This window comes from Equus quagga, chromosome 5 (assembly GCF_021613505.1).
Source record: "Equus quagga isolate Etosha38 chromosome 5, UCLA_HA_Equagga_1.0, whole genome shotgun sequence".
NCBI lineage: Eukaryota > Metazoa > Chordata > Mammalia > Perissodactyla > Equidae > Equus > Equus quagga.
Window position 1 is genome coordinate 17,750,800 of NC_060271.1, and position 20,468 is coordinate 17,771,267.

Consider the following 20,468-nt stretch of genomic DNA (forward strand, 5'->3'; position numbering starts at 1 on the left):
CCATTAGGCTTTTAAAATAAACTCCTTAACACTTGTGAGGGACAAATCCAGAAATCTTTTCAAATCTTCAAATGCCCAAGTATCTCCATGTATGCAATTTCCTTCATAAGAGACAGTAAAGTGTAACTGAAAAATATAACTAACCTTTCAGACTTTTAGTGAATCTATAAAAACAGTTTAACCTCTAAGGTCATTTTCTGGTTAAGAATAACCTCTTATTTCCATTACCAACTTTACCAACTGGTTTTCTTTGCAGCTTCTCTTCCCTCACCCTCCCCAATTTTTTAAAAAATTACTTTTTAAAAGTTTCAATGCAGGAAGAGAAGGGAGAACAAGGAAGCCACATCAAGGTGCAGATCTTAGGCCAGCTGGACTCACTAACTTAAGTCTCTCACTCCAGCCCACCAACCCAACAGCAAGCAAGATTCATATATGCATTTTAGCAGTAAAATATTATTATAAGTTTATAAGTTGGAGGATTTTTTTTTTTTTTTAGTGAATATCTAAAACTACGAATGTTAGATCTGCAAATGCCAAGGCTCGTAGAAAATGATCCAAAGATCCCCTTTACACCTTCACGGACCCATGGGGTCCTGGACCACAGACCATTTGTGTTTTGAAGGAGGTAAATTATAGGTAGAATAACTTGTATCTTAAATAGAAAGACTAAAAATTTCTCTGTTAAAGTATGAGGATGTGACATGAGTGTTTAACAACTAAACCTTTCTTTATCATCACCTTTGTGCCCACTTTGAGCGAAATTCCTCTGGAACTGCTTCCACACGGAAGCACGAGAGCGGCCGACTCGCGCCCGGGCTGTGTCCGTACCTGAATCTGTTCCTGAGTCCACTGGTCGAGGTTCACGGACTTTACCCTGGATATGTGCACCCCCAGATTCCTGTGGATTCCAGCACATCGAATACAGATGAACACACCGATGTTCCAGGAGGCCCATCGCGGCCCTGTGAAGGTCAGGAACACGGCAATAAAGTACACATTAAAACAAGAGTCAAAGCCTAAGCTGGACCATTTAGATCCTCAGCCGTTTCTGCTAGAACATAAGTGAGAGAACCGTTACCACAATGACCTTTATTGGTTTTGTTCATTCCCCCATGGACCGGCTTTTTTTCAGTTTAGTTCTATTTTTTTTAGTTGTACAATACTGTGGTTTTAGTATCTTCACACAGTTGTGTAACCATCACCACTATCTAATTCCAGATCATTTTCATCACCCCTAAAAGAAATCTCAAACCTGTGAGCAGGCACTCCTCCGTTCCTCCCAACTCCTCCCCCTCAGCCCCTGGCAACCACAAATCTTCTTTCTGTCTCCATAGATTTGCCAATTCTGGACATTTCATATAAATGGAATTATACAATATGCGAGCATTTGTGTACGGAGCAGCTTTTTACAGTGACTGATAACATGAGTGTTCAAATGCAGACATTGTCATAACAATAAGTAATAATACTGTAATTAAATAAAGAAAAATCCCAGGAGAACAGTGCAAAGCCATGTCACATTCTGTTCAGCATCTTATATGAACAGCCCCCCAACTCAAGAAACTTTTCAATGGTGGTAGGGCCTGGATTCAGTTTTCCTAAGAGGAAAAAAGATACAGACATGTCATGCCAGCCCAAGGCTCACCTGAAATTTAAAACTTTGTTTATCCTCCCCTCCCTACCAGGCCTATAAAATATGCATCCAGATTAATTTAGGATCCTTTACCCTTCGGCTAGTGTCCCTACTTTACCCAACTATAGAATTATCTAGATTCAAGACTGTCAAGTAATAAGGATGCTTATTACAATAAAAAAGGAAATCTCAGATTTTTTTTTTTTTTGGTGAGGAAGATTGGCTCTGAGCTAACATTCATTACCAATCTTCCTCTTTTTGCTTGAGGAAGATTGTCCCTGAGCTAACATCTGTGCCAATCTTCCTCTATTTTGTATGTGGGATGCAGCCACAGCATGGCTTGATGAGCAGTGTGTAGGTCCGCGCCTGGGATCCAAACTGGCAAATGCCAAAGGAGAGTGTGCGAACTTAACCACTATACCACTGGGCCATCCCCTCAGATGTGTATTTTAATAAAAAACTGTTACACAATTTCCCATCCCCTGCTGACTTTGATCACACTAATAATCACTCTGGAAAATTATCAAACTCCTCTTCATAATTTTTATACAGGAAAAAGGCAACTTACTTTTTATATGACACCTTTCAAAGACTTACTGAAAAACCACTGATATTTCCTTCTCCATCATTCCACTACGCAGAAATTTACCACATAAAATAAGCATGACATCACAGTTAGAGGTTGCAATAAAGAGGTGAAAAGTCACAAATTGATTTTCTACAGAGATAAACAGGACCTGTGTTTCTAACAGCAAAAGGCACAAGACTTCGGTTCTGCCAGACACAGACGATTACTTGATCGGTCTGCAGGTTTGGCGGCAGTTTTAATGAAGGAATGCTAGAATCAGATGGCAGAAAATTATTCTTACAAGTTTGAATCCATGATTGTTATAAATAAGAATGTAATTTTTTGACAAAGGTATCACTCAGATCCTAGGGCGAATTACAAATACAGAGGGTCAAATCCTCCTTATAACCACCAGGTGGTGTTTTCTGCCTGAAATTGTATCCCAACACCCTCTTATTGCTTTCATCTTGATCTAAAAAGACCTTCGGTCCCTTCAAATCCCTGGATAGATTTGCACAGTAGGCCTGCCATATAGCTAATAAACACATAATGATTCACACATTTCCTTCGGGTGGTGGGGAGCTACATAAACACAAAATGAAAAACCTAAACACACATGAACGAAGTTTCTTAGGGTGCCGTATGTCTGTTTGGGGTTACAATTTTCATAAAGGAACTCAGATAAGATCTAAGTTATACAGGATTAAAAACGAGACCAAAAGTTAATATTTCATGTTTCTTTACCATTTTCCCTTTGCTCTAGATCCCAGAGTCTAGAACTCATGATAAGATAGTTAAAATATATTTGTTTGCTAACAAGACCAGAAGCCAAAAACACTAATTAAAAGTTAGCCGTGGAATGTTACACTCTTTGCTTCCTGGCCCTAAATCTAGAGAAGGATATTCCCAATCATCTAGGCCACTGTCACAACTATGGAATTTCTCCAGATTCCATTCCAGAGTATTTAAAGTCTCTTTGCCTCTGAGGGATACAAAGACTAAGATCTGATTTTTCTAAAGCCACTAAACAAGGCTTCAGTACAGAACACAGGCCATGATATTTTCATGAGAAGTCGGAGGAGAGCCGCCACTGCGGTCCTCCCACACCCTTCCCACCACCTTTTCCCAGGGGAAGAGTGGCAGTTCTATCTCAGACACTCCGCCTCCTTTTAGTTTTGAGCCGCCAGATTTGTTAGTCAGTAACTGCATGCTCCATAAAAGATTCTGAAATTGGAGAAGAGGAAAACACAAGAGACAAAAGCTACTTAGATGGCTGAACACGTGGGAAAATGGTGTAGTTATTAAAAGTACAGTCTTTGCAGCCAGAAAAGATTTAGGTTTGGATGTCAGCTCCATCAATGATTAGCTGTGCGGCCTTCAGAGAGATACGTAAACTTCCTAAGCCTCAGTTTGCTCATCTATAAAATGGGGACAATAATACCCACCTCACAGTGCTTAGAACACAGAGGGATAATAATAAAAGAGAACTACCTATAAGAACATGGTATAGAATGAGACTTCCAGAATCCATTTCCCATTCATCTCCTTCACTGATTAGGCCTGTTAACTCAATCATATGTATATACCGACACGCTGTGCAACAGCGCAGAATGCTTCTTTTTAGACAGGAATGTGACTTCTAGTCCTAAAATGTCAGAAGCAAAACTGACTAACTGAATATCAGAAAGAAGAAATTTACCCTGAATCCAATTTCAGTCTTCTAGAAAACATGAAATTTTAAGCAGCTTCCTTTATCTCCCTCAAAATACTCTTTGAAAATGCACTACCTGGACCCCACGTGTTCCCCTTCTCTGCTATACACCCCCGCCCTGCCCTTGTGCCCACACATGCCTCCACCACCCACACAAGGGAAGGCTCAGAGCTGCCAGCCTGCCATGCTTAGATCCCGGAGTATCTGGTGTTTCTGCCACAGGGCCAGCCTACTTAAATTTGGTACGCTTGCAAAGTAAACCAATTGTTCAATACACACTGGTCATGGCAACCAAGGAGAAAATATAAAAGACAACATTTTGAAGCTGAAAATGGAAGAGACTCTGAGAGACAATATTCCGAACAATTCTGAAAGCAAGAAGGATAGACAAGGGATATAAACTGGTAGTGATTAGCATGACAGAAGAACAAGGTCATGGCTAAGTGAGCATATTCAACAGGAGCCTCAGAGCAGGCTCAGGAAGCATTCAGCAATATTAAAGTTAACATATAATAAGTAATTATGATGTTAATTAATATACTCTCTGTAATGCACTCTGCAATAAGGAATCAGTGGAAATGAAGGCAGTATACGGATTTGGTTGATCTATCAAGAAATCGACTGTAGGAAGTACTAGCCAGCCCACTGGCAGGGAAATCTGGGTTTACACTGACTAGTTGCATGTGTTTTGACACGTCTTTCTAGGGCTCAAGTCTCCATTTGTAAAAGAGGAAGCATATAAGTAATATCCAGTTTACATCCAACTTCTGCACAGCTCCTACCAATGGAGTAACTACCGCTGCCCTGCGGCACGCTTCCTTGCTGCGCAAACTGCCCCCAGCAGCAGAGCTGCCAGGCTTCGAAGGGTTCTGGGTTTGAGAACGCAGCAGAGAAAAGAACTAGACTTACAGACAGCTTGAAGCTACTGTTAGAATAATGACAGCTTGTTGACCTCTAACTTATGGAGTTCCAACAAATAAACGTTGAGAAAAAAAAAAACACTGATAAATTAATGGCTGTCCATTGAAAAGCTCTTTGACAGGAAGGGTCAAGGAAGGGAGAGAAAATCTCTTCCATCTTACACTGAGGCCCTGTGGAATCTATCTTGGAAACTTCCAGAATTTATCCATCCATCTCTACCTAGACCTCATCTCTCACCCATAAGCATTCATTCTTTTAGCATTATTTATTGAGTACCTACTATGTGTCAAGCACTCTGCCTGCTAGGTACTAGGGATACAAAGGCAGAGACAACAAAGATGAGAGCCCCCGGTCAAAGGGCTCATGGACTAACAACGAATTGGTCTCCAGACTCCTAGCAGAATAATCTTTCTAAAACACAGAGCTGTACAGATCAGGCCCCTGAACATATATACCTTTCATGTAGTCTCATATATAGAGGTGAAAATGTAGATTGGTGCTAATTTTCTGAATGGCATATGCCAAACAAGATATTCCTAATCTTCTGCCACAAAACCTGCTCTTCCTCCATTCTTCTCCATCTTAGTCAATTACACCTCCACCCATTCAACTGCATCAGTCAGAAATTTATGCATCATCTTTGATATCTCTCCTTAAATCCCCATATTTATACCATCACCAAGACCAAAATAGCTTTCAAATCAGTCTCTCTCCTCTCCATCTGCAATGCTATTTCTCTAATCCAAAGTCACCAGATCTCTTAGACTATAATGGCTCTCCACTTTTACTTTTATATTCCCTTCTCTTCCATCCCAGAACCAAAACCATTCCCCACAAAAGAGCCAGCCTGAGCTCTTAAAGAAGCAAAAGCCACCTTGTCACTAGACTGCCTAAAACCCTTCTATGGAAGGCTTCCTTCTAGCACTGCTCAGTCAGAGAGCAAAACCCTAAGACGGTCTCCAAGGTCTTCTATCATCTGGCCCATGCCTACTTCCCCAGCCTCTCACCTCCTATGATACCAGCCTTCTTTCACTTCCTCAAGGCACCAACATCTTCCTTCCTTAGGGCTTCTGGCCTTTGTACACGCTGCTCCCACTGCCGAAAAAGCTCTTTCCCCAACCACCATCCACCACTTGTAGCCTGGTCATCTCCTATGTATCATGAACGTCTCAGCTGAAACGCTTCTTCCTCAAAGGGGCCTTTCCTTGGCCCCTCAGTCTAAACCAGATTATAATCTTTCTCCCATCTTTTCTTCTGGTTTTTACATTTTATTATGGAAAACTGTAGACACACAAAAGCACAGTATAATTCACCACCAGCTTCAGCAATTATCAACCCCAGGCCAATCTTACTTCAGCTTTACTCCCAGCCACTTTCCCTCGCTCCCAACCCTGAAATATTTTGATGCAAATTCCAAATATCATACCATTTCCTCTGTGTCTACTTCAGCATATATCTCTAAAAGATAAGGCCTTTTTACAAATTATAAACTTTCATTTACCCTTTACTTTTTCTTTCTTAGTCATACCCCATTTTATCATATATTTATTTGTGTGAGTGTTTAACAGTCTTTTCCACTAAACTAGAAGTGCCAGAAGAGCAGAAAGCAGATCTGTGATGTTCACTGTATATTCCCAGGGCACAACAGTTCCCTGAATACAGCAGGGAGGCAAAATTTGTTTAAAAATTAATTAAAAGTAAGTAAATCCTTTGACTATCCCCCCCCCCGACTTGTAAGAACTCATCAAGGAAACAAGAAGTCAAATATACATAGAAATATATTAAGAATATTCATTAATACATTAAGAATGTTCTAATAAAAACTAGAAACCTTCTGGGGCCGGCCTGGTGGCATAGTGGTTAAGTTTGTGCACTCTGCTTCAGTAGCCTGTGGTTAGCAGGTTCGTATCCCAGGCACGGACCTACGCTCTGCTCCTCAGGCCATGCTGTGGCTGCATCCCACCAAAAACGTGGAGGACGACTGGCACAGATGTTACCTCAGCAACAGTCTTCCTCAAGCAAAAAAAGGAAGATTGGCAACAGATGTTAGCTCAGAGCCAATCTTCCTCACTCAAAAAAAAATCAGAAATATCAACAGATTACATAAAGGAATTACAATATCACCACACAATAGGGAGAAAATTTTGTAGCTCTCTATTTAATATAGAAATATCTCCATGTTACATTAATTTTAAATTTCAGTTTTAAAGCAGTATACACAGAACAATTCCATTTTTGTTTAAGAATGTGAATAAATGTATATGTATGCACAAAAAAATGTCTAGAAGAATATATGTAAAATATTAAAAGCTATTATTTCTGGGTAGTGGGGTTGTGAAATATCTATTTTCTTCTCTATATTTTTACAAACTCTCTGAATTGATTGCAATAAACTTGTATTACTTTTGTACTATGAAAAAAATAGTACAGGTATTTTAAAAACAAAACAACACAGTCACAGCCATCGATGGCTCCTTATTGGCTGCAGGATAAGTTGAAACTCCTTAACATGACACAGAAAAGCCCTTTAGGAGCCTGTGCCCTACACACGCTGGGCAAGTTGTCATTCTGAAATATGCCATGCATTCCTCACACCTCTTTGCTTACACCATTCTTCTACCTGGAACAGCTTTCTCCCCGACTCCCTGCTTGACAAACTTCGAACTCCAGTCCAACGTCACCTCTTCTGGGAGGCCCTCCCATGGAATAAATCTTAACCTTCCCTATGGCTAATAGTCCACCGTATGCTTTGCTCTTCTAACACTTAATATCTTACGAGTTCACCGCCTACAGGTCTCCCTTGTCCTAAGCAAACTGTGAGCTCTCGAAGGCAAGGACCACGCCCCTTCATCTTTCATCCCAAATACTTAGCACAATGCTCACAAATAGGACACACAAAATAAATACTTATTAAATGAATTCATCAATCAGTAAGGTAAAAGTATACAATTTTTTCCTGTTTTGCAAAATGAAGGGAGAAGATATTTTCAAACACCTTAAAGGCAAAACTATCCCACAGAGAGGGGAGCTCCGAGGCAGAACCAGCACCAGGGAGGAGAAGTTGACTTTAGCGCACTCTGAGGAAGAGTTTCCTAACAATTCAGGTTGTGTGAAGACAAAGGCAGCACATCCAGAAACAGGAGAATCCCAGTCGGTGCAGGTGTTCAAGCAAAGGCTGGATGACCGCCTCCCAGGGATGGTGGAGAAATGACCCCTGCTCAGCAGGTGGGCAAACCATGAGTCCTAAAGTTCTTTCTACTCCTACAGGGCTCCTAGCTGATTTGCGGGTAATTTTTAGGTCCCTTCCTGCTTGACATTCAGTGGTTCTGAAAATGCAACATGAAATAATCAATTTATGAAGGTGTTAGGGCTTGATGAACCTAACACACTGAAGCAAATTCAGTTCATGGAGCCTGCAACTGGCATTGAAAACTGGTTTAACTGTGACAGACACACAAGGAAGAACCTAAATAAACAAATTCTGATTTGAAAATAGAGGTTAACTCTCTTTGATTTGGCCTGTCATTAATTCCAACATGAAATTTGGGAGGCAAAGTGAAGAAGCAGCAGCAATTGCTTTAAGAATACTTCCAAAGCCAGTTGCCTCGGCTCCACACATCCTGTCTCCTCACCTCCTGATTCACTATAAGGAAGAGCACGCAAACGCCAGCGCCGTCTCGGAGAAATTAGGTAGGGCTGCTGAGAGGTGTGTTTACCAGCCTGTTTTCATCTGTCCAAAAGAGAATTCACCTACTTCCCTATTCCAAAATAACCATAAACAGTACAAACAGTTTAGGGAACCATGAGACCAAAATAAGGGCTTACTCAATCACCCTCTGCTCTCAGAATGTTCTGTAGAGAAGGCCCTTTCCATCCGGTCTATCTTGCGAGAATGTTGTTTCCTTTTGTCAAGAAGAGACACCATCCACGTTCATATATTTAAGAAAAGCAGAAGTTAAGCTTTTTAAACGTTTGAGGCAAAACAAATTGAAACATTTCTGAGATTGATTAGAGAATAAAGGTGAATACTACACCAGGGAATTTAGGAAAATCAGAGGTGGAAAGAACCTTAGAAGTCAGAGTCTAACCTCCCACCGAATGCAGGAGAGCTTCCTAGAAGTGACCACCTGGCTCCTCCTTGAACAGCTCCAGTCCTAAGTCAGTTCGAGTGTTAGATGGCACTGATTATCAGAGATGTCTTCCTTATACTGAGTCCCATTAATCTGCCTTCTTACATTTTTACCCTCTGGTGCCATTGCTATACTCCTCCCACATTTATATAAAATATCAGAGTATGCAAGATACAATAGAGGTTTGGAGATCCAGCAGAAGAGAGCAGCTACTCATACACTCAACCAAAATACAAGCCAGTTAAGCCAACTTAATCCAGGAGGTCAATGGCAGAACAGATGTAGCAATCAGAACGCTATGACATCAGTGGAGGTGAAGCAAAGCAACGTTATCTTCCTAGCAGGTAACCAGAAAAAGGAGGTCAGTGAAGCAGAACACCGCTAATCACACACTGATGAAACCATTAGTCAATCTACATGTAAAGCTATTTTAGCAGTTAACTTGAAACGGCTTTTCTCGAAAGACATTAAAGTTGGTAACACTAGGAAGTCAACAGGGAAGCAGACTGGGGACTAGCTGGAGAATGGAAGGAGAGAGTCTTCATCTTTCTCTAGTTGTTAGCAGTGCTTACAGACAATGGATCTGCCTTGACTTTGCTCAGTCCTGGGCAAGGGAGGACCACAAAATTAAATACAACTGAAAAACAGCCTACAGAAATAAGTCCAAAACAATTAGACGGCCAATGGGCCAGGGACCAAAACAAGGCACACGTCTACAGCTGGGTGCACTGGCGTTCCTCAGCTCCTCTATATGTCGGCTATTCATCTCCTTTAACTCCCAGGAAAACCAGGACTTGCTCTGAACTAGTCCAGTAACGTGCTTGTACGTATCTTGTATTATTTCCCCGGCCCCTGCTATCCACAGAGCTAAGGATACGGATTATTTACACTGTGCCACTAATCAGTTGTGTGACTTTAGTCAAGTCAATTCACTTCTCTGAGAGTCCATTTCCTTCCCCAGATTAGGTTATCTCTAAAATCTACCTCTTACAAAAGATAGTAGGTGTTATCTCTAAAATTCATTAAACTACTCTGAAAAGACTTGAAGGAAGGGCAGTTAACTTTCGGTAAATTTAGCTCCACATCAGTCTTATCTTTCTGGTTTATTATTAGTAGGGAGGGATTTACTGTGGGTTAGGCTGTAACTCTTCCTTTCCGTCTATCTCAGCACTGGATGGTAACTAGGGTATACCTAGGTGATGTTTCTGGTAATAAAGAACTAGCAAATCAACCCGTACCATTATTACTCAACTCTAATTCCCAGAATACCTCAGAAGGGAAAGGACGAGATCCTAGTTTGGAATTTTTTTTAGCTCTGAAAAGGACCTTCTGCCAAGGTATATTCCAATGATGTCATCACCCTACTCAAAGACAGGTAACTGGACCCCCATTGTCAACTGAACTGCTAACTTCTAAGTATAGCTTAAATTCTTCTATTATCTGGGCCTTTCTAGGATCAATTCTTATTACTCCCCTTCTCACTTCTATACACCAAAAAAGACATCACTTCCCCTTAAAACTGTGTATATAGGTGCCAGCTGCCATGTTCTAGCCAGACGGAGTAATCTGAGAGGGTGACTCCTATCCACAGATGCTCAGAGGCCTTTTCCTGATTTGGGGATGGGACACAGATAGAGGGAATCCTGGGCGTGGAGAGTCCCTGATTCCAACCAGAGGGCCTCTTGATTGTCACAAAGATGTCTTTCCAGCCAGTCCTGGAGCAGCTGTTCAGTGCTCTTGGTGGTGCTGTCTGAAGTATGAGGCAAGGCCCACGTCTCTTGGGATTTCCCTAGGAGGTTCTGGTATGTGCAGCTATGACTGTTTTGATAGTAAAGAGCCAGCATATTTTAAGGAGGGGAAAAGAGCTAGCCAAAAGATTTGCTGCCTGGTTGAAGAATCTCATAAAGTCAGTGAGAAGATTAGACGGATGACACAAGCTGATGCCTCCAGTGGAAGCCAGTCCTTGAACATTACATTGAGAATGGCAAAAATTAACACAAATCTGAACAGGTCCACCTCTTCACTTAAGGACACAATAGACTTTCTTGAAAAAGAAGAGAAAAGTGAGCCCCCTAAACTTTCATTTCATGGAGTGATGCTGGCTTGCCTTCAAGGACATACATGGTCACTAAAGATACATCAAAATCTCTGCAAACGCTAGTGACTGGCATGAAAACACCCTAAAAACATCTCAGAAGAATGTAGAATAACTTCAGAGGGAAAGAATGGATGGTATGGTTGAAAACATTCTTCAGGAAAGCCTAAAACTGCTTTCCCAAGAAGCCACAGAATGTAAGCAAAGAGTGTGGGAACTGAGGAAAGAAATGCTTAAAAACTCAAACACATGAATGAAATAGGTTGTAAATGATGAAAACAGCCAGCTAAAAATCTATGACTAAAACTGTGCAGGAGATGGTAAATTTGCCTTCTCTCTTTGGAGAAAATCACATGAATGATGACAACTTGGGATTAGACAAAAAGACTGGATCAGAAAATGGGGACCACCCAGACTCTGAGTCAGAAGTCACCTTGAAGAAACTCATTGATGCTGTTAACTTAAATGTCTCCTTTAAAAATCTTGAAGGAGAAAAGAAGAAACATTTTAAAGGCTTTGTGAAGAAAATGAAATAGGGCTTACAGGTCAAATGAGAAATTTCCAAACTGAGCAAGCATCTTAATAGTCTGAATAGTCACAGCTTGAAAGTGAGATTCAAAAGCTTCCGGTGAAACTTCATATACTGACCGAACTACATGAAGAACATATAATGAAACTTCACAGAAAATTAATCAAGGCAGGAGGTTATTGCTTAGAAAGAAAGAGGAAACTTCCCAAAGTGTATCAGAACATCAGCAATATACTCCAGAAGTGCAACCCCCATGGAACGATGGTCAAAGGCCTAGAGAGAGAACCGGAAAAACATACTTCCTTCTATCAAAGATGGACTATGTCCCACGAGATAAAAAGCTCAACAAAGTTAGCTGGCATCTCTGTTGACTGAGAGGAAACTCAAGGAGTTAAGAAAAGAAAATGGTCACAGCAGACAACAATTGGCTAAAGCAGAGTTGAAATTGCAGCTTTCCCCAGTGGCTCCTTAGCCCTTGCCATTCAACAAGCAGAGGACCGAGAGGGTCAGGGCGCCCCTGTCCTTACCAGGCTCCCAGGGAAGGAGGAGGGTCACACTGGGAGGGCTGAGGGACCCGGGTCACAGTCAGGTTTTAGCTTCCACAGCAGCCGCCCCCTGAATCCACAACCACAGCAGAACATTTGCACACGTTTTCTCTCTTTAAAAGTAATTCTGATTTCTCTCTTTTTAGTTAAGGGCTGTTATTTAATCGATGCTACATTTGCTCTTACTATAATTCCTAAGACAGTTTTTAATACAGTGCTTAGGAACATATTATTCCCACTTCATTGAACTTTCTAGAATTGGACAGTATAACTACAGTTCTTTGACTGAAATAAAAGATCCACTATCACTTAAACCATTAATTGAAGTTTGACATGACCAAGTGGAGACATCTGAAACAATACTGGAAATGCAATGAGCTGTTGTTAAAAATCTATGAAAGTAACAATATTTATCTCAATAAATTTTGATTGGTTTTAATAACAATGCAAAACAAAAACTAAACACCACCACCACCCTCAGCCAAACTTAGTAATATTTTTATTAGTTTAGCCCTAGAGGCATGGATTAATTTAGGAGAATTGACATTTTGCAATTATTTGTTTCCTGATTTTTAAATTTCTTTTTAACTTCTGTTATTTTGTTTTGAATATGCTTTTAAATTTTATGTAGTCAAAATGAAACTTTTCCCTTCTAAAAAAACCCAGTATGGGGGCTGGCCCCGTGGCCGAGTGGTTAAGTTCGCACGCTCCGCTGCAGGCAGCCCAGTGTTTCGTTGGTTCGAATCCTGGGCGCAGACATGGCACTGCTCATCAGACCACGCTGAGGCAGCGTCCCACATGCCACAACTAGAAGAACCCACAACGAAGAATATACAACTATGTACCAGGGGGCTTTGGGGAGAAAAAGGAAATAATAAAATCTTAAAAAAAAAAAAAAACCCAGTATGTCCACAGTTCTTGTTAAATAACCACTCCCATGAGAGACCAGTATAAAAGTTGTGACACATACTGCTGGGCCCTCCAAGCGGGAAGACCCCACTTTTGCTGGAGAATCTTCAGTGCCGCCTGGAGGATGAAGTCTCTTCTTATGCCAGAAGCCTCAGAAGAGGCCTGGATGCCTGCCCACTGGGAAATGAGTCCAAGAGCCCTAAGCGAGCAGCAGCACCAGGCTAGTTGGGCTTTTAGCTCTAGGTCAAGTTCTCTGAGAGTCAATTCCTGGGCGGTGGGTCCTTAGATAGCACCTTTCACATGGAGGAGGGCTGGTGCTGAGAAGAAAGAAATCAGGCAAGGTAATTAAGAAGCTACCCTGGCCCTATAAAGCTAAGGCACAGAGACCCCAGGCTTATGAAGCTGAATAGGGACTGAGAACAAGGCAGGGTAGGATCAGCAATTAAACCTTGAAAGGGTGACTATTGTTTAGTTTTGGATATTTTGTGATAAATTCCCTTTTTTCCCCCTCTTTGTACTCAAAGTTCTGAACAGTCCTGACAGGGTTAAGGGCAAAGAATCAAAGGAAGTGATTTGTGTCTATATATAAGCCAGAGCTTTAGCGCAGAGGCAGCAATGTGACAAAAGCATCGATAATCCAAAAGAAGCAACCCAAAGCGAGAAAGAGAAGCAGGGCACACTGGGGCTTCCTGGGCAAATTTTCATCTCTACCTGTGGATTCTCCTTCCTGAATTCACATTTTGCAGGTTCTTGGTTTTGACCAATAACGAAAACTGGACTACTTACACTTTCCAGACTGACTTAAGAGCCCTCACAAACAGCTTTACACGGCAATTACACCTATCTGCAAAACATCACTGTGAAAATCTTGTTCCATGCACTTTCTCCATCAAGCCTTTTCTCCGTCCTATTCTGACTCCTACACCACTTTGCTGTTCTCCTGTGGCACTCATCTATGGTGGTTCTGTTGCTGGGTTTCATTTTTGGTTTTGTTTATTTTTTTGAGCTCCTTTAGGTAACACCTGCCTAATTTGGTATATTTTTTTTAAAAACCTGAGTATTTTTCTCATGTGGACTTCAGGTTTGAATCACTTTTTAATCAGAAAATCATACAAAGGTAATTTAAATACCCTACATAGAAAGTTAGGGGAGGGGCTGGCCCAGTGGCATAGTGGTTGAGTTCGCACGCTCCACCTCAGTGGCCAGGGGTTTGCAGGCCCAGATCCCAGGTGCAGACCTAGCACCACTCATCAAGCCACACTATGGCAGCATCCCATATAAAATAGAGGAAGATTGGCATAGATCCTCAGCAACAATCTTCCTCAAGCAAAAAGAAGAAGACTGGTAACAGATGTTCACTCAGGGCCAATCTTCCTCACAAAAAAAAGAAAAGAAAGGGAAGTTAGGGGAAAGGGTGTCCTTGATGTTCCTTGTCTCCTGGTTAGCCCATGATATTTTGGCTCTAGCCAATTTCCTCTGCACAAAGACCCTGCTTAAAGCATTTATGAATAAGCTAGAAGAGTGGCAGCTGAAACATGGCTTCTCTGAAAATGGGAGGGAGGAAATAAAAAAATAGCTGCTTTCATTAGGGGCAGGAAGGAGATTATTTCATTAGAAGCTAAACAGTGAGACTATCTCAGTACAAACAATTGTTTGGCTTGAAGGCTCTATGTGGCCAATTACTCCAGCAAAGGCTCAGCTGGAATGGAACACAGAGCTGCCAGGACCAAGGGACTGGGACCGACACAGGCTCACGCGTCTCCATCATGGCTTTGGGATCCCAGAGCCCCCCAGCAAGGATGCTTACAGAACACACTCTACCCCAGTCAGCAACCAGCACCATTCTGCACCCAATCCAGTCAAGAATGTGGATTTAAAAGACACGAGGAAAAGATGACACTGGGGCAAATGCAAAGTTATTCAACCTAAAACTGACATGTTACGGCAAATGTAAGAAGGATAAAAATTAGATCTCATCAGAGATCTGATACAGTTCAATCACTACATCAATGGCTGACAGTAGGCTGGGGGGAGGAGCTGTGGGGGAGGGGCTGCTCAGCTAACTGCTAGATGATCATTTCAAAGTCCACCAGGTGGACCTGATATTCCAAAACTTGACATTATAATTAAACTAATTTCCTACCACTCACTTCATAGGAAATCACTAATCTCCTATGATCTTACTTCAGGTAACAGCTGCTACTTGGTTCACTAGAAGTTATTACCTTCACCCACTGGGGACATTTAGTTCTTTACATTTTTTTCAGGTTACTTCTGATTAAAGCCTTAACTTCCTCTTTGCAACAATCAGTATCCATTCATATTCTGAAAAGAATACCGAAGATGCAAAGTGAGCCTGCCCACTTGGGGGATGCAAATCTTTAGAAGAAGCTATGAAGGGTGATACGGCCATTGACCAATGAGACTGCTCTTCATCCTCTACCCCCAGAATAGGTAATAAGCAGAAGAGAAACAATATGAAAATGGACATTAAAAATAGCCCCAATTCAAACAGTACCACTCGTCTCCCTCTACAGCAGTGTTTCTCAACTGAAGCAATTCCCTCGCCAAGGGGCACTGTCGACGTCTGGAGACATTTTTAGTTGTCACATCTGGCAGGGGTGGGCGCTGCGACTGGCATCTAGTGGGCAGAGGCCAGGATGCTACTAAAACATCCTACAATGCACAGGACAGCCCCACAACAAAGTATCCAAAATGTCAATAGTGCTCAGGTTGAGAAGCCCTGCCCTAGAGGAGGCATTTGAAAGCCATTAGTTTGGAGCACGGGAGATATGAGAAGATACCAATTCAGTGGAAAAGACTCTTCTCTGTAACAAAGAGTGAAACATTTAGAGGAAAACTAATGTTTTCAAAACTGGAAAGAACCTTAAGGATTATCTAGTGCAAGCACAGGTGGAAAAATTTAAGGCCCAGAGAGGCCAACCCATGTACCCACGTTCACAGAAGAAAGCATCAGCTAGACAGGAATTAGAATCATCTTTATAGACTCCGAATGTGTGTTAAATGTAGCAGATGTCCAATAATGGCCACTAAACTGTTTTGAGGTGTTCTTCTCTATTACAACACACAGTTCACTCTCTCCGCTGGGAAACCCAACATCTGAGACTGTGCGTGAAGGCTTGTTCACACCCCATCCCACCCACATTCCTCTTCCTCAAAAGAAGCCCGGAGGTGGAGAAGAGTGTGATAGACTAGACCTCAAGACCAAGTGGCCAGGCAGAAAATGTTTTCCAACTGTTTGAAGGGAAGCTCAAGCCTTTCACCCAGGCAAAGCTTGACCCAAAACCTTCTGAGTCAGCAAATGAACCCTTGCACAAGACCACGGACATGTGAGCTTCTGTCCTCAACACCGTGCAGCAGCTTTCCTAACACATCACAGGAGCCCTAACCAATGGCAAACAGACGGAAAATTGGTGCCAGTTTAATTCAATCACAGCCGTACGCAAACAAGCTAGAGAACTTTCATTTCTAAACAAACAGCAGAACAGAAATGAAATCTGGGATCAAAGTACAGATGGTTAGTCCAGTGGCATGCTAAATGTTAAGTCATCAAAATAGCCCTGGCTAAAGGGAAGAGAGCAAAAGATAGAGATTTCCCCTTTCAAAAATAAAACACTCACTATAATGTTCAAAATCTAGGTGTTTCAGAATTGGGTATAATGAGGCACAGGTCAGAAGGTGTCGTGCAAAGGGGTGAGGCAAAGATGCCAGCCATGAGGACAGAAACATCCTGCAAAGGGAACATTATGCAGAGGGACCCAGGGCAGGTGTCTAGGAAAAAAATCTCAGCTTCAAAAGAGCCAGAGCAAAGTTCTTCAAATGAAACAAACCTGTTCCAGCGGGTAAAGGGGAGAATGTCTAAAAGTGCTGCAAGGTTATTGTTAATTTCTACCGCGCCTGAGAGCCGTGTCTAAATATTTACTCCTACCCCGCAAGAAGGCTGAAGGATTACGACTGCTGCCTCCCGCCTCACACCCCATGCCACGTTTCCTCACGATGATGTGTCGCACTGAAACCTCCCACTGTGAGGGCAGAGTATGAGCTTCGTGACTGGCTCCGGTTCTCAATGCGGCACAGATGCCAGAAGCACACAAAAGAAATGGCACAAAGCAGCAAATACCACAAAGCAAATATGAACTTCATCTGCTCGGCTTCCTGGAAGGTCACAGATCTTCAAATATCTGAGTTAATAGCATGAAGGTGACTTTCAAAAAATAAAACAAAAAAAGAATATGATCTGAACACATAATAGAATAATAGTGCTTACGATGGAGATATTAGACACCATGTGCCAGCCACTGTGCATTAAATATACAGATATACATGGGACATAATCCCTGTCCTCATAGAATTTACAGTCTAAGGAAAGCCTTTGGGGAAAAAAAAATGCAGTAGCTGTCATCCCCTTTCGACCAATGCAGGGACTCTAGCCCACCTGCCCAGTGGACTGAATTTAAGTGAAGGAGGCCTGTGTGAACAACATAAGAGGCCGTTCAATGGCACAACAATATTTCCACATATCAAGTATTTACTGTAGAAGATTACGCATGAGATATAAGAATATATCACCCATCTTGCTGTGATCATGTCCCATAAAGCCGTTCCTTATGCTCAAGGCAGGGTTGTCCCCAGCTCTCCACTCCTAACCTCAACAGAGGTCCACAGCCGTGAGGCAGTTCAGAATGACAGCCCCCAGGGCAAGGCCTTCTCTATATGGACTCAACCCAGAGGACTCCCTGACACCTTTTTAAAAATAAAGGGCCCACATGACCACTCAACTCTGAACACATAAAAACCCATCAGTCTAACAGCAACACAAAAATTGATGTTGTACCATTATTTACAATACTGAAAAACTAAAAAGCCAAATGCCCAGCAACTGGGCTAGAGTTAAGTAAGTAATGACACAGTCAAACGATGAAATACAATAAAGGTATTTAAACACTTTTTTTTAAAGATTTTATTTTTTTCCTTTTTCTCCCCAAAGCCCCCCGGTACATAGTTGTATATTCTTCGTTGTGGGTCCTTCTAGTTGTGGCATGTGGGACGCTGCCTCAGCGTGGTTTGATGAGCAATGCCATGTCCGCGCCCAGGATTCGAACCAACGAAACACTGGGCCACCTGCAGCGGAGCGGGCAAACTTAACCACACAGCCACGGGGCCAGCCCCTAAATATTTTTAATGGCGTGAAAAATGCTTATGTTAAATGTTAAGCAAAAACATAATGATATAAAATTATTACGGTATAAACTCAAGTAAAAAATGGGTGATACAGGTTATGGGAAATATCTTCTATATCATTATACTTTTTCATACTTTCTAATGATTTTTATCACAAATATGAATAACTTCCATAATTAGAAAAAACAAAGTTTTTGCTTTTGAAAGAAACAGCATTTAATGATGTTTACCTAATAAGCACAAGGACCCTCCTGCCTCCCTACCCCCAGAATCCCACAAGACAAAAAACAACTGGTCTGGGAGTCTGTTTCTATGGTAACAAATCTTTTTCTTTTCTTCCCCTTAAATGCAGAAGAAGTCTAATGAAACTGAGCCCTATTTTTAATCTGCCCACAATATGGACCCTGGATTTGAGGCATCTGTGTCGGGCTGCTTCCATCACAGACTAGGCTCAGAACTAAGTCAAACGCTCAGAGGAGCTGGTCTGGGGTCTTCCTGATTTCCAATGCCGCCTTTAATGACACCTCCTTTCTCTCACGTACAAGCTGGACAAGTTAATACAGTACTTACACTACAGGAAAGGCCTTTTCTCAAAATTCTCCTGGGTCTGAAACAGTTCCTCTAAACAAACTCCTCATGCCTACCTTCAGAGCAGCAAAGTCCAGGTACCAAATGGCTATTCTTTCAATAGAAATGCTTTCCACATAAGAGAAGAGCTTGCATCTTTTAATTCTTTCTTTCTCAAATCTGCTGTCACACTTAAATTGGTTCCATTAGCTCTGCTGTTTACAGTTGTTTTGAACAAAAGTATCAGGATAAGAATGGGGAGTTTCCTTCCCATTTCTCGCTGGAGGGCTTGTGTCAGTTATAACCCCAGTGGTAATCTATCAACAAGAAAAGACACCAATGCCCCCTCCCTGTCGAGCTTTATCCTGCAGCTTACGATGTGACCAGCTCACACAGAAAATTCTGTAAGAAATTATTTTTTGAAGGCATTAGGACAAAAATGACCTTCTAAACAATATTAAGACAAAATCTTTAACTCAGGCTTGAAACACTGGAGAATTCATTTCTAAATCCACACACTGGGGGACTTCCAGTGAGACAAGAAAAGAGGAAGAAGTTAAATAACAAAATTTGTTTCGCATGCACTTCAGGAAGCAATGTGGTAGGATTAGCACGTAAACCCACATCTAAAGATGTAAGCTCTGTGGCAGAGGCGTGGGGATTTATGGTCTTTCCATCACTAGCAACTGCTGCAAAGACAGTATGGCTATTTGAAAAAAGGAAAAGACAAGGCACTCTATTTTCTCAAATCACTGTGTTAGGACAGGCTTATCAGCTACGGCTGAGAACAGGTCTCTCTTTTTCCTGTGTTTGTTTTACTCTGTTCAGTACATCATAAAATGAGAACATTACACATTTGTTTTTTGGGCAAAGAAAAATGACATGAAGCCTGAGGGATCCAGTTCTCCTTGTTTCAGATTAAGAAATTTCTCTTTGAAAGTTTTGACTTGAAATAAAAATTTTTAAAACTCAACAAAGCATTCTCCAGTGAGCTTATGAAATTCAGTACTTTCTAAATAAACCATATTCTATATGTGTATGTAAAAGCAAACCAGAACACTCATAGAGAATATACATCTTGGGGGGAAAAGAGAGCTATGGTCAACAAAAATGGTCAGAGAACTACTTAACATTACTTAAAAATGAAAAGCAGCAGCAATAATAAAATCCTCTTAGCACCCAGTGATAGCGACAAAGGTGGGATTCCAGGGCGAGTTTCAGCCACACGAGGGAGGTACCTGAGGGCGGGGTGGAAGGGGAGAGTTGGACAAACTGAAGACAACCACCAGGGCAACCTTACGCTGCTGGATGGCCACAGCTGAAGGCAGATTTGGCTCATCTCTGGGGTTTTCCACTGGGGAGGGACTTGCAGTTCAGCCATCAATGGACCAGCATCCACAAAGCCTGTGGGGAAATACGGGATCCAGAAGAGTGGGGTAGGGAAGGAGAAAGTTTGGAAAATGGAAGAGTCAAACACAGTAGTGAAATGTTGTAATTATTAAACATGAGGCTTCAAAAATGCATAGAGGTACCTCTTAAGTCGAAATGGACTGGCTGAAAAAAACTGGTACTCTGGGAAGCAATCTTATATGCTTTTGAAAATACCAAATTACATTTTAATTACACATGGAATTACAGTAACACCTGCCAAGAGGAAA

General features: G+C 41.7%; 1 protein-coding gene across 3 annotated transcripts in view; it reads right to left on the minus strand.

Moving 5' to 3' along the window:
* SMAP2 (small ArfGAP2) overlaps window positions 1-20,468 on the minus strand; it is a 44,886-nt gene that overhangs the window by 15,540 nt on the left and 8,878 nt on the right. For 2 of the 3 annotated variants that reach the window (XM_046662698.1, XM_046662700.1), the window contains exon 2: window positions 829-962. In XM_046662698.1, the coding sequence (XP_046518654.1) occupies window positions 829-962 (134 nt within the window). Of the gene's footprint in view, window positions 1-828; window positions 963-16,990; window positions 17,058-20,468 lie in introns of those variants that run through there. The other variant, XM_046662699.1, reaches the window with a different exon arrangement.